The sequence below is a fragment of the Peromyscus maniculatus genome, chromosome 2, assembly GCF_049852395.1.
Source record: "Peromyscus maniculatus bairdii isolate BWxNUB_F1_BW_parent chromosome 2, HU_Pman_BW_mat_3.1, whole genome shotgun sequence".
Lineage (NCBI taxonomy): Eukaryota > Metazoa > Chordata > Mammalia > Rodentia > Cricetidae > Peromyscus > Peromyscus maniculatus.
Genome location: NC_134853.1, coordinates 141,935,740 through 141,949,565, shown reverse-complemented (window position 1 = coordinate 141,949,565; position 13,826 = coordinate 141,935,740). Strand labels below are relative to the sequence as shown.

General features: G+C 45.1%; 1 protein-coding gene across 3 annotated transcripts; it reads left to right on the top strand.

Annotated features, from left to right (window-relative positions):
* The first annotated feature begins 6,392 nt into the window (after window positions 1-6,392).
* Ndufs5 (NADH:ubiquinone oxidoreductase subunit S5) lies at window positions 6,393-12,725 on the top strand. 3 transcript variants are annotated; one of them, XM_006996425.4, is made up of 3 exons: window positions 6,393-6,531; window positions 8,755-8,972; window positions 12,521-12,725. In XM_006996425.4, exons 2-3 carry the CDS (start codon window positions 8,757-8,759, stop codon window positions 12,623-12,625), a joined length of 321 nt encoding a protein of 106 aa, XP_006996487.1. In that variant the 5' UTR covers window positions 6,393-6,531; window positions 8,755-8,756; the 3' UTR covers window positions 12,626-12,725. The 3 variants fall into 3 exon arrangements, with proteins under 3 accessions (XP_006996487.1, XP_006996488.1, XP_076421124.1); XM_006996426.4 differs by having other exon boundaries at window positions 6,423-6,560; XM_076565009.1 differs by lacking the exon at window positions 6,393-6,531 and adding an exon at window positions 6,579-6,601.
* Window positions 12,726-13,826: the final 1,101 nt, after the last annotated feature.

Genomic DNA, 13,826 nt, shown 5'->3' with positions numbered 1-13,826 from the left:
AAACAAGTGAGGTGGGGTGGGGGGGACACGTGGCTCAGTGGTTGAGAGCATGTACTGCCCCTGCAGAAGACCCAGGTTTGGTTCCCACAACCCACTTTGTGTAACTCACAGTCACATGTAACTCCAGTTCCAGGGGATCTGATACCTCTGACCTCAGGCACCCATACAACCTGCACACACCTACACATAGACATAATTACGAAGGACAGACAGTCCAGCCTCTGGGGTTATTTTTAATGAAATGGTTTACATACACCGGTCAAGGATGCTTGCACCAAGATACAAGATACCAACATTTGAGAAGTACAAAGATCAAGATGGTTACTACAAGTTCAAGGCCAGTCAGAGTTATTTGGAGCTCTCAAAATGCAGCCCAGTAGTGGTGGCGCACACCTTTACTCCCAGCGTTTGGTAGGCAGAAGCAGATGAAACTCTGAGTTCAAGGCCAGTCTGGTCTACAAATCGAGTTCCAGGATAGCAAGGGCTACACAGAGAAACACTGTCTCAAAAACAAAACAAAACAAACAAACTGAAAAGGTCTGGAGAGATGGCTCAGGGGTTAAGAGCCCTACCTTGAAGTAGAGAATGATAGAGGAAAACACCTTACATCTTTGGGCCTCAATGTGTGTGCACACAAAAGATTTAAAGTGATGTAAATAAGACGGTAATAATAGTAGCTGGATGGCTAAACTAGATTGTAAGGACTTCGGAGGTATACTGCACACACAGCACTTCATCGTACCCCTTGATTTTAGGCTTTTATAGCGTCCTGTAATGCATCTGTCTTTGTGACTTTCCACTACTACATTGAGCTCTTTGTATCACTCTGACCTATGATCTCTTGTCTCCTAACTGATGAGTGGCTAGCTGAAGGACGTGTCTGCTCAGCAGTGAGCTAGGATTCCCCTTAACTTCCAGGTCAGATGAGTCAAGCCTTCTCTAGGCTGTGTCAGTCTAGTGGACAGAAGGGTGTACACCTCCCTGCGTTGTTAGGTGTTGGGTGCCTCCATGGAAGAGCAGAGTGTCTGCTAGGGAAGACTCCTTAGCCCAGGCAGCGGCCTGCAAGCAGGGTGATTTCCTGCTCTTAGGGCTGCTGACTCAGTCACAACTCTTGGTTTCTGAACCCAGACTCCAGTGTGGTCATGTATGCTGGGAAGGTATGGCAGGTGGAGCATACTGCCTGCTTGGCTTTCCCAGGGCTTTGTGGAATCCTACCACTCTGGAACCCTCATTTTACCAGTCAAGAGGCAGTTCCATACATCAAGATAAGAGGAAGTTTTGGATTGAGACGGGGTCTTTATGTAGCCCAGGCTGTCTTCCCCTGAGGCTGAGGGTGATGTTGAGTTTATACTCCTGCCTCCACCTGCCAAGTGCTGAGGTTGTGGGTCTGCATCACCACGATACCTGGTTTTGTATGTGGCCCTGGGGGTGGAACCCAGCACTTTTACCAACCAAGTCACATTCCTAGCCCAAGGGGGAGTCCTTTTTTTGTTTTGTTTTTTTTCCCCAGCATACTCTTCCTATATAGTTCTGGCTGTCCTGGAATTCACTATATAGATACTAGACTAGGATGGCCTCAAATTCACAGAGAACAACCTGCCTCTGACTCCCAATGGCCCGAGGGTGTAGGGTAAAAAGGGCCAAGGAAAAACACCCTGACCCAGACTTAATCCCCAGGACCAGGGCTTGCCCCAGAATCAGGCTACAAAACCCACCAATCCTAAGCCAACCTGGAAAGCTCTGTCCCACCCCTAAGAAGCCCTATATAAGCTCTGTACCCTGTTCAGTTTGCTGCTGCTTCTCACCTTAGAGGCAGCCACCCTCCTGGAATTTTCCTTCCCAACAAATCTCTCAAGTAAAGTTTGTTGTGTGGTGAGACCATTTTTGCAGAAGCAGAGCCCAGCTGTGAGACTGGGGAAAGTCCCCCAGCGGAGCACAGTTGATACACTTGCACAGTTGATACACTTGCACAGTTGATACACTTGCACCGGGGAAACCTTCCCCCAGAGCAGAGCTGTAAACTGCTACGCTCATGGTGACATTGTAGCGTTCCTTAGCTCCTGACTGCCAGGATACCTTTCCATCCAAGCTGCAAGGCTCATAAAAGGGAGTTCTAAGGATGGACTATTTATTGCCCTCCAGTTAGCTCTTGCATCTTGAGCTTGACAGCCTTATTCCCAACTCACTTTGCTTTTCCTGGATTACTGGATTCGTTTTCAACTTGCTATTTTCTCCATCTCCAAATGGAATTCACACAATTTGATTTCTGTCCTATAGCTCAATTACCAGCCTGAGAGTTTCCAATATCAAGGCCTTCCCTTATGCCGGGCTTCTTAAACTAACACTGTTTAGATCTGCATAACAGTAAAGACACCTAAATAAAGTTTCCACCATGTCAATGGGCCCAGGATAGAAGTTCTGTGAGTGGATGCCTAGGGTACTTGAGATAATAACCCTGCCCCATCGGTGAAGCGCAGACATCTGGTCGTCAGGCAGCCACTGAATTTTGTTCAGAGGGTTTGGGCTGGGGCCTTAGGCCTGAGTTACAAGGGTCCTGGAGTCTTGATGTCCCAGAGATGAAGACAAGCATAAAGTCCTTTACTTCATTATACAGTCCTAAAGAAGCATTGAGGAGGGAAGGTGTGGAAGTGAAGGATGGAAGACCTGAAAGCTCACATCTCTGCTTTGGGACCAAAAACAGAATTCCAGAAGCCTGGGCACCATAGCAACTATGGCTCAGACATGGTTCCTGCTTAGTCTGGGAATTGAAGATTTCCAGCTTTTGCATTCGAGGAAAGGCCATTGTTACCTGTGAGGACCCTGTTGTATGATACGTCCAGTTATGGGGACCTGTTCACACTTAGGTCTACAACGGACATTTATAGGGCTGGCAGGGCCTCATGAAGTGCTTTAAAATATCAGAAGAATTGGAATGTTCATCAGAACTGGTGAGACAAATGGGGTGTGAATGGATTGGAGGGGAGATAGTGGTAGCACTCAAGGCAAAAGAAGTTCAAACTTAAGACCAAGAGATGGCTCAGTGAGTGATGGCACCTGCCACCCAGCCTGACGACCTGAATTGAATCCTCCTTGAGTCCCTGGAGTTCAGTCCCCTGGGACTCATTCCCTCAAGTTTAACACTTCTCCACACTCGGTAGTAGAAGGATACAACCAACACACACACACACACACACACACACACACACACACACACACACACACACAATTTTTATTTCTGGATAACTGAAGGCAGTTTGGGAGGGAGTGGAAGACAGTATATCTCAAGATTTGGAAATAGAACGTAAACCTAGGAATTGTGGCATTTTGAAACATTGACTCCACTGTTTAGCCAGAATGAATGGGCTCCCTCTTTTGAGTGGTGTCTGTGCTTCAGGGCCTCGTCCATGCTGAGTAGGGTTCTCTTGCTGTGCTATACCCCCAGTCTTTATATAACATCACTTGTCACAACAATTGTACTATTTTATTGTCAGGAACCCAACAAGGACCTTGGCATGTGGTAATGGCTCGGACTCACAGACTGTGTGCCTCAGCAAGCCAGGTTTCAGCTACTCATCCTCAATAAACCAATAAAAGAGCCAAATAGCGAAATTAAAAAAAAAAAAGATTTATTCAATGTGGTTACATTGAAAGGAGGGACAAAAAGATCAGGGGATTCCCCCAAGTTCCTCTTCCTGACTTGAAGATAGGGATTAAACAGAAGACAAGAGATGTGCATAACTAATCAATTTGGCCAAGGTGTGGTTGCCCTGCTCACGACTGTCTCAACTCCAAGTCTCTCCTGCGTCTGGTAAGCTAATAAGGCTAGAAGTTGTTTGACAACCAATGATAGCTAACCCACTTGAGGAAATTCTTGCCTATGGACATCTTGTCATCAAAGATAAACAAAATTGATGCAAGGTAGAAATTCAGTTAAGTCACCTAGGCAGTACTTGGGGTTACAGCAGATTCCTAGCTTCTCTTGAAAATTTGCAAGATTTGAGCCAGGTGTGGTAGCACACACCCTTAATCTCAGCACCCAGGAGGCAGAGACAGGTGGATCTCTGTGAGTTCAAGACCAGTCTGGTCTACATAGTGAGTTCTAGGACAGCCAGGCTTACACAGAGAAACCCAGTCTCAAAAATCCAAAAAAAGAGGGGAAAAAAAAGAAAAAGAAAACATTTTAAAACTTGATACCTTAGTTCTCTCATAACAGTAAGATGGGCTATGGGGTAGCTGTTTCTACCTTTAGACAGAACACAGGGCTCCAGTTTGTTGGATTCCCCACTGCTACTCTTATTCCTCAAACTGAGGGCGAGGATCATTCGTCACTGATCACGTGCCTTTGTAATCATGTCCTTACAGTGGCCCTGTTTGGCCCAGGAAACATCAGAATTGCCCTCCTTTCCACTGTCACTGCATGATACTTCTGAGTAGAAACAAAGTCTGTACTGTTGGAAGGTTGGTCATGCAAGATGGACTGAAGAGCTGGGGACTGGAAGTAAATATATTGGAAATTTGTGGAAAGAATCTGATGTGATGATATATTGTGTACCCTAATAAACTTGCCTGAGGATCAGAGGACAGAGCCAGCCACTAGATTAGACATAGAGGTCAGGCAGTAGTGGCACACACCTTTAATCCCAGCACTTGAGATTTCATGCCTTTGCTTGGGAAGCACACACGCCTTTAATCCCAGGAAGTAATATGGCAGGGCAGAGAAAGGTATATAAGGCATGAGGAAACAGGAACTCACTCTCTTTAGGCTGAGGATTTTGTAGAGGTAAGAACTAGTGGCTGGCTGTTCTGCTTCTCTGATCTTTCAGCTTTCACCCTGATATCTGGCTCTGGGTTTTTTATTAAAAGATCATCTAAGATTCAAACAACAGGTTGACTTTACCTGCCTAAGGAACTGAAAAGATGCTACCACCAAAAAACAAGAAAGCAAGGGTGATCTGGGCATTGGTGGTACATGCCTTTAGTCTCTGGACTTGGGTGGAAGAGGTAGGAGAATCTCTGTGAGTTCGAGGACAGCCTGGTCTATAAAGAGATTTCCAGGACAGCCTGAGATGCTATACAAAGAAACCCTGTCTCAAAAACAACAATAAAAGAGTGGCTGGAGGTGTAGCTCAATGATAGAGCATGTGCTAGCATATGGTGCCCTGGGTTCTAGCTCTAGGATTGTAAGAAAAACAAGGGGAGGTTTGGGTCTGAAAGGGTGGTCATCAGTTCCTTGCTACTAGTGTTGTAGTATGCTTCACCAGTTCCATAATGAGCCAGTATTTTGCTGGACACACATTGAGTGCTCAGAAAACTAACTGAATTGAAACTGATTTCATGTGGAGCACCTAGCTGATGGGGAAGGGGGTGGGTGGAGTGATTGAAATTAATATTGTGGACCTTGGGGATTTTCTCCAGAGACCCTTTTTGGGGGGAATGGAATCTGGCTATGTAGACCAGGCTGGACTTGAACTCACAGGCATCCTTCTGTCTCAGCTTCCTGATTGCTTTTATGCAGCTGTCAGCTGATAACATCAAAGAAACGTTTTTCTTTTCTTTCTTCTCCTCCTTTCTTTCTTCTCTCCTCTCCCCCCAGACAAGGTTTCTCTGTGTAGTTCTGACTGTTCTGGAACTCGCTCTGTAGACCATGCTGGCCTCAAACTCAAAGATTCTCCTGCCCCTGCCTCCTGAGTGCTGGGATTAAAGGGGTAAGCCACCATCACCCAGCCAAAGAACATTTTCACCATGTCACAGTATAAACCAGTTCCTATAGCAACTCTATAGCTATTAGTTTGTTTGAAACAATATCTCTCTGTGTAGCCCTGGCTGCCTGGAACTCATAGAGAACCACCTGCTTCTGCCTCTCAAGTGCTGGGGTTTAAAGGGGTGCACCTTCCATGCTAGCCGCTATTATCTTTGAGATTTACTTTGTTATGTGTGAGCTGTATGAGTGTTTTGTCTGTATGTGTGTGCATCACGTGTATGCTCCTGGTGCTGCCCAGTTCAGAAGAACATGTTGGGTTCCCTGAATCTAGAGTTACACCGGCGTCCTCTGTCAGAGCAACAAGTGCTCTTAACCTCTGAGCTATCTCTCCAGCAGGTTATTACGTTTACTAATAGAAAGGGAAACAGGCACTGTGAGGTTAGGAAACATAAAGGTACACACGTGTTTTGGGGTCACGGCCCACGGGCTTAACTACTACGTGTGCTTGGGGTGAGAAAAGTAATACTCTTTCCCGAGTGTGACCTTGGTCAAGGAGCACAACAATCAGCTGTCGTGACAGTGCTGAGAGCGAGCAGTCGCCTAGTTCATCAGCTGTCAGTGTCCGGAGGCAGGGCCGCTGGCTGCGCAGGCGCAGATCGACGCGCTTGGTTTCTACGGTTCCCGCAGGGGCACGGCTGGCGATCGACTTGCGGCGTCGCGCTGTAAACGTCGCGCTGTGGAGTGTCCTTTGCGGCAGGCGTCTGCGTCTCCCTGAAGCGGGCGGTCGTGAACTGCGTCCAGGGAGCTGCCAAGGACGCTTCTGTAGGGCGGTAGGCGCTGCTGTGTCCGCACAGCCAAGGTGCTTCGCGAGGAAGTCTCCTTGACAAATCTGCTTTTGCTGTGGGCGGCCCGGGCCCTGGGCGTGACCTCCTTCTTCCCAGGCCCCGTCACCCCACAGCTACAATCCCGCGGGCCCTCCGTGTCAGCTCCGCCTTGTGCCGGACTCCTGCCTTGGCCTTACTCCTACCCTGACGTTCCGCTTCTTCTTTTTTGTTTCTGTTCTGAGACAGGGTCTCTCTGTGTAGCCCAGGCTGCCTTGGAACTTACTCTGTAGACCAGGCTGGCCTCGAACTCGGAGATCCTCCTTCCTCTGCCTCCCAAGTGCTGAAATTAGCCACCACGCCAGGCTGCACCCCGTTTCCTACCCGAGTCCTCCAGTGATTTCGGTCCTCCGTCCTCCTGAGTCCTCTGCATTCGTGTCGTGAGCTTGGCTCAGCAGCCGATCCAGGACGCCTCTGTCCCTACACATACCCTAACTCCTTCTATTGTCTTGGCCGTATTGGAACTCACTGCTCGTGTGTGTGTGTGTGTGTGTGTGTGTGTGTGTGTGTGTGTGTGTGTGTGTGTGTGTGTGTGTGTGTGTGTGTGTGTGATGTGGGTCCCCCCGGAACTAAAGTTACAGGCAGTTGTAAGTTGTCGTGTAGACTTTCTCTAGTCTCCTGAGGGCTTCCTCCCTCGAACTCTTACACTTAGGTCTCTTTCTGAGTTCCCAGTGTGGATCTCCAGTGCTTACAGCAAATAAGCTGATTTCCCCCATTTGACTGTACTGTGCACAGTAAATGACTGAAGGAATGGGAAGGAACTTTGTAAATTAAATTCCTCACTAAATCTGTGCATACAGGATGATATTGTTGTGTGTGCCAGCTTGCTTTCCAGTCTTAAAGCAGTTTTGTCATGTGGGATTACTTTGTTCTTTGTCAACATCACTATGTATTTTCCATTTGTTATTTAAAAAAATAATTAATTTTTATTTATGTACATTGGTGCTTTGCCTACAAGTATGTCTGTATGCAGGAACCAGCTCTCCTGGGATTGGAGTTACAGACATCTATGAGCTGCCATTGCTGGGAGTTGAACCCAGGTCCTCTGTAAGAGCAGCCAGTGCTCTTAACCTCAGAGCTATCTCTCCAGCCCCCATCCATGTATTATTTTTTTTCTCAATGCCTGTCATATTCTACTAAGCACCAGAATTTTACCCATTCCTTTATAGTTGTACGTTTGAAATTTCCTGCTTGGTTTTTATATTATTTTAATTTTACTTACTTATTTTTTAGCAGTTGCCCAGTACCTGCTCTGATTTTGCTCTCAAAAGCAAAGTCCAGTAAAGAAGACATACATTTCTGTTACAGAAATGGACAAAGTACTTTTTAATTTAATGTTTAGTTATGTGTGGATGTGTGAATATGGGCATGTGAGTATAGCTCCATGAGGCCAGAGGCATCAGATCCCCTGAAGCTGGAGTTACAGTTGGTTGTGAACCACTCAGCTTGGTTGCTGAGAGTCATACCTGAATCCTCTGCTAGAACAGCATGCACTTTTACCCACTGAGCATCTCTCCGGCCCAGGACAGACTGACTACGTCTATGAAGGAAGAAACACTAGATTCTAGAGAGCTTCTAAAGAGAAGTGTCGTTTACGTTGGGGTGGTAAGAATGTATAGAACAGTGTAAAGAAATAATTTGGGCTAATACTTTTTTGTTTTCCATTTTCCTGGTTGTTGGGTTTTTTGTTTTTTGTTTTTTTCTTGAGTAAAAACAAATTTCTTTCACCTTAGACAAAAATATCCATATTTATAACTTTAATTTTTTTTCCATGAGTTTTGTGAAAGTCCCCTAATTATTCAACTGGGAGAACCCATCTAATAAAAGTTTGGTGTTCCCAGCACTTGGAAGGTCGAGACAGGAGGATGAAGAAATCAAGGCCCTCCTTGACTACAGTAGTGACTTGAAGTCAGCCTGGGCGAGATGAGATATTATTTAAAAAAAAAAAAAAAAAGGTTGGTGGTCATGTGAGGTGGTGGTGCAGAGGGAGGCAGAGGCAGGTAGATCTTAGTGAGTTCCAGGACAACCAGAGCTACTACACTGAGAAACCCTATCTTGAAAAACAAAACAAGGTTTGGTGAGAAGAGATTTGGGGACTAGGACTTCACGGATGAGCTCTTGTGTTTTCTCAGAAGCATCTCACTCTATCGCACTCTTATTCTTCTTTTATAGTCATGCCTTTCTTCGATCTGCAGAAGAGGCTGGGCATCAGCCTAGATCGGCACTTCGTATACCAAAGCACTGAACAGCCCTACAAGATTCCCTCTCGATGCCATGCTTTTGAAAAAGAATGGATAGAATGTTCACATGGAATTGGGGCTACCCGGGCTAAAGAAGAATGCAAGATAGAATATGAAGACTACAAAGAATGTTACCTTCGGTTCAAAACGGTGAGTAAGTAATGGACATGGGAGCCGAATTACTTCCCTCCTCCTCCCCCTTACTCTTTTTTTGGTCGTGCTGGGGATTGAACCCAGGGCTTTGCACATGTTAGGGAAGTGCTCTGTCACTGAAATACATCTCTAGGCCCTTGGGCCATCTGCAGTGTTTTCAGTTGGTCTTTGGGCAGTGACTTACTCACAGATAAGACTTTTGTAATGAAGCATCATGCACTTAGGAAATTAAGAGCCTTTGGATCTGAGGAGGGCCTGTTCTTCCCTAGTATTCTTCCTCTTCTCCTTCACCTGTCCCTGGTAGCCAGAACTGCCTGTGTATTTAGGCCTTATCTTTTTTTTTTTTTTTTTTTAGATTTATTTATTTATTATTTATACAGAAGAGGGCGCCAGATCTCATTACAGATGGTTGTGAGCCACCATGTGGATGCTGGGAATTGAACTCAGGACCTCTGGAAGAGCAGTCGGTGCTCTTAACCTCTGAGCCAGCTCTCCAGCCCTAGGCCTTATCTTTTCAGTAGGATATAAAGCAAAAAATACCCACTGGCTTTGGTTGGTTGAAAAGTTTTGGATGGGGCTGGAGAAATGGCTCAGGACTCATTAAGAGTATTAACTGCTCTTCCAGAGCAGCTGGGTTCCAGTCTCAGCACCCACATGGCTGGTTACAACTGTCTATAATTCCATTTCCAGTGCATCTAACACCAGGTGGCCTCCACAGGCACCTGGCACACTTGTGGTACACAGACATACATGCAAGCAAAACACCCATACACATAACATAAAGTAATTTTTTAAAATTTAAGAAGAACAATTTAGGATGTAACTTTCACAGTCATTGAACCCTCCTTGGAGAAACTCTCAAACCCTGTAGATCTAGCACAATGAACATGATACAACCAACTGGATGTATTTCTAAAGAAGATGGAGGCATTCATTAATGACATTGCTTTAGGCAAACTTGACCCAAGGTTCAGGGAGGAAAAGGTCTTACTGAATGAATTGCATAACATGTGGGTCCCGATCTTAGAAAAGAAGGCTTTGGCATCAAATAGAAATTATTTATTGATTGATTGATTTTGATTTTTTTTTTGTGTGTGTGTTGCTCTGGCTAGCCTCAAACTCACTTTCTCTACCTCCAGAGTGCTGGGATTAAAGGTGTGCACCACTATGCCTAGCTGAAATTTTTTATTTTATCTCCAAGTTCAGGGAGACAATCTGGATTTTTGTTAAATTTACAGCCTAGTTATATGGATCAAAAACTTTTAGTAACTGAAGGGTATTGGTGAAATTATTAAGGCCACTCCATGTAGTTAAAAGGGAGGTTTATTTAGTGGCGTAACTTACAAATGAAGGGATAGGTAGGTTGCAGGGTCTGGAAAAGACATAGTGCAGTCCAGCGGTGTTCTCTGGAGAACTCTGCTCCGTCTACCTCCAGCGTCCAGGGTCCAGGAACCAAGAGAAGGTGGCACATCCGGATCTCGGGTCTTCAGTGCCCTCTCTTGGCCCTGCCTTGTAGGCGTGACAGTTACTGAAGCCTCAATGAGGGTTAGAACTTCCAGATCAAAGCTGGAATGGCTACCCACTACAGAAGGGTGTGGTGGTACAAGTCTAATCTCATCACCACCTAGAAAGCTCCAGGCTGGTCAGGGATACATAGTGAGACCTGGTCCCCACTCCCCCCCAAAAAATGAAAGAGTGTCAAGTTACTTTTTTTTTTAAATCTTATTTGTTTATTTATTTATTTTGAGTTCTTCAGCTTTGCAGGTACTGGAATTAACAGGCATGATGCTTTTTTTTTTCCGGTTTTTCGAGACAGGGTTTCTCTGGAGCCTGTCCTGGAACTCACTTTGTAGACCAGGCTGGCCTCAAACTCACAGAGATCCACCTGTCTCTGCCTCCCAAGTGTTGGGATTAAAGGCATGTGCTACCACCACCCAGCTCAGGCATGATTCTTAATGCCCAGCTGTCTTTAAATATTTTAAGACATTTTAACATGTACAAATGTATTGATTTGTGTGTGTGCATGTGTGTTCATTGTGTGGGTGAATGCATTTGCATGGTAGTACAGGGAGGAGTTCAGAGGACAACTTTGTGGAGTTGATTCTCTCCTTGTACCACGTGGGTCCCAGGAACTGAACTAGGTCTCCAGGCTGGCAACAGTTCCTTTACCCACTAGCTTACAAGCTCACAAAGTATAATTACTTGTTTTCTTCTATATACTGAGACTGTCAGAATTACTAGTTTTCAAGTATGTAATATATATATATATATATATATATATATATATATATATATATATATATATTAGAAATCTTGAGCCAGGTGGTGGTGGCACACACCTTTAATCCCAGCACTTGGGAGGCAGAAGCAGGCAGATCTCTGTGAGTTCAAGGCCAGCCTGGTCTACAGAGTGAGATCCAGGACAGGCACCAAAGCTACACAGAGAAACCCTGTCTCGAAAAACCAAAAAGGAAAAAAAGAAAAGAAAAGAAATCTTGAGTCTGTCGTGGTGGTGCACATCTTTAATCCTGGCACTCAGACAGAGCCAGGCAAATCTCCGAGTTCAAGGCCAGCCAAGTTCAAAGACAGTATGGTTACACAAAGAAACCCTGTCTTGAAAAACCAAAAGAGAAAGGAACCTATTAAAAAGTTTGAGAATTGGCCGGGCGGTGGTGGCGCACGCCTTTAATCCCAGCACTCGGGAGGCAGAGCCAGGCGGATCTCTGTGAGTTCGAGGCCAGCCTGGGCTACCAAGTGAGCTCCAGGAAAGGCGCAAAGCTACACAGAGAAACCCTGTCTCGAAAAAAAGAAAAAAAAGAAAAAAAAAAAAAAAAAAAAAAGTTTGAGAATTGATTTCCAGTTAGTTCTTTTCTTTGTTTTTCAGTTAGTTCTTTAAAGATTAGTTTAGGGGGCTCGAGAGTTGGCTCAGCAGTTAAGAGCACTTGCTGCTCTTCCCAAGGATTCAATTCAGTTTCCAGCACCCATGTCAGGCAGCGTACAGCTGCTTGTCCCTCAGTTCATACCTCTGTGGGCATACATGCACATGCACACACACACACACACACACACACACACACACACACACACACACACAAACAAATATACATAGATTAAATAATAAAATCTTGAAAAATGGTAAACTTCAAGTCTGGAGCAGCACTTACCTAGCATGTACAAAGCCTGGGTTCAGGCCCCAGCACAGAAATTTTATTTTTTTTTATTTATTTATTTTTGAGACAAGGTCTCTTGGTGTAGTTGTCGATGCCCTGGAACCTGGCTATGTAAGCCAGACTGGACTCACAGAGATCCTCCTGCCTCTACCTCTGCCTTCTGAGTGCTGGGATTAAAAGTGTGTGCTACCATGCCCAGCTAGGAAATTTTAAAAACAAACAAAACAAAAGACAGAAGTAAACTCTGTCTCACAGGACCTCTTGCATGAAAGTATTCCCCAGTTTAACAGTGAAACTAAAATTGAGTTTTTTCTCCAGCCCTCACTTTCTGAGGCCTATTTCCCTTTCTCTTAATGCTTTTTTTCCTCTTGACAGTTAATGCGCCTGCATGAAATCAAACAACATCGGGATAAGCTAATCAGCGAGGGGAAATACACCCCTCCTCCTCACTTCGTGGGCAAGGGGGAGCCCCGGCCCTGAGCAGAGCAGGTGGAGGCCGCTTGTCATGCTGCTTTCCACTGGGAAGTTTAACGAAAGCTTCTTCGTCAAGCATATAAAAATAAAGAATTACTCGATTTTACTTGTTCTGTTTTCTGTTGGGCCGTGCTTTTCAATGATGAAAGCTTGTCCAATTTGCCTCTCCTGATCAGTACCTGAAGAACTGAAGCCAAAACCAGGGGACTCAAGGCAGCCAAGCATTTGAGTGCAATTTGTAAGCAAGGCTCAGTTTTATCATCACGCCTCCTTTAACAAGAAGGTGAGGAGTTTACAGTTCAACTGCTCCACAGGCCAGCCTGTTCAAGGGCATTTAAATGCATGACCACGTTACTTGTCTTCAGGAAAACATCTGAGGTAGTATGGGGACATCATACTTGAGGAAAGCTGCAGGCATTCCTGTGTCAAAATTTCCTTCCTGAGAAATAGCATCGTGGCGTGTTCCCATGCCTAGGTGACAGGAGCCACAATGCCCCACTCACAAATTGTTTTGTTTTATTTTTCAAGACAGGGTTTCTCTATGTAGCCCTGACTGTCAACAAGTTATTTTTAATAACTTCTTTTAATTGTATTTTATTTATTTTGTGTATGTGTGTGGGCATGATCAGAGGGTAGCTTACATTAATTGGTTCTCTCTTTCCACTATGTGGGTCCCAGAGATCAAACTCAGGTCTTCAGGCTTGACAGCAGGCATTACCTGCTGAGCCATTTCACTGCCCACGAGTTATTTTGTGCATTTAGAAATGCCGGAAGGCCTGGCAGTGGTGGCCCACACCTTTAACCCCAGTAGAAGGGAGGCAGAAGCAGGTGGTTCTCTGTGAGCCAGGCCTACAGATCAAGTTCCAGGACAGCCAAGGCTACACAATGCACAATGAAACCTTGTCTCCAAGATAGATAGATAGATAGATAGATAGATAGATAGATAGATAGATAGATAGATATAGATAGATAGATAGATAGATTTAGATAGGTGATGATGGAGTACACCTTTAATCCCTCATTTGTGAGGCAAAGGCAGGTAGACCTCTGAGTTCAAGGCCTGCTGCTATGAAATATCTTTCTGTAGGCTGTAAATATGTGTTGCTCTGATTGGTTGATAAATAAAGCTGTTTGGCCAATAGTGAAGCAGAATAAGATTAGGCAGTACATTTGAATGGAAGAGAGAGAAGAAAGTGAGATACCAGCC

Bases quoted from the DNA above. Each gene is read 5' to 3' on its own strand.
- Ndufs5 (XM_006996425.4), top strand. From the start codon at position 8,757: ATGCCTTTCTTCGATCTGCAGAAGAGGCTGGGCATCAGCCTAGATCGG. The intron at 8,973-12,520 runs GTGAGTAAGTAA...TCCTCTTGACAG, and splicing joins GTTACCTTCGGTTCAAAACG to TTAATGCGCCTGCATGAAAT.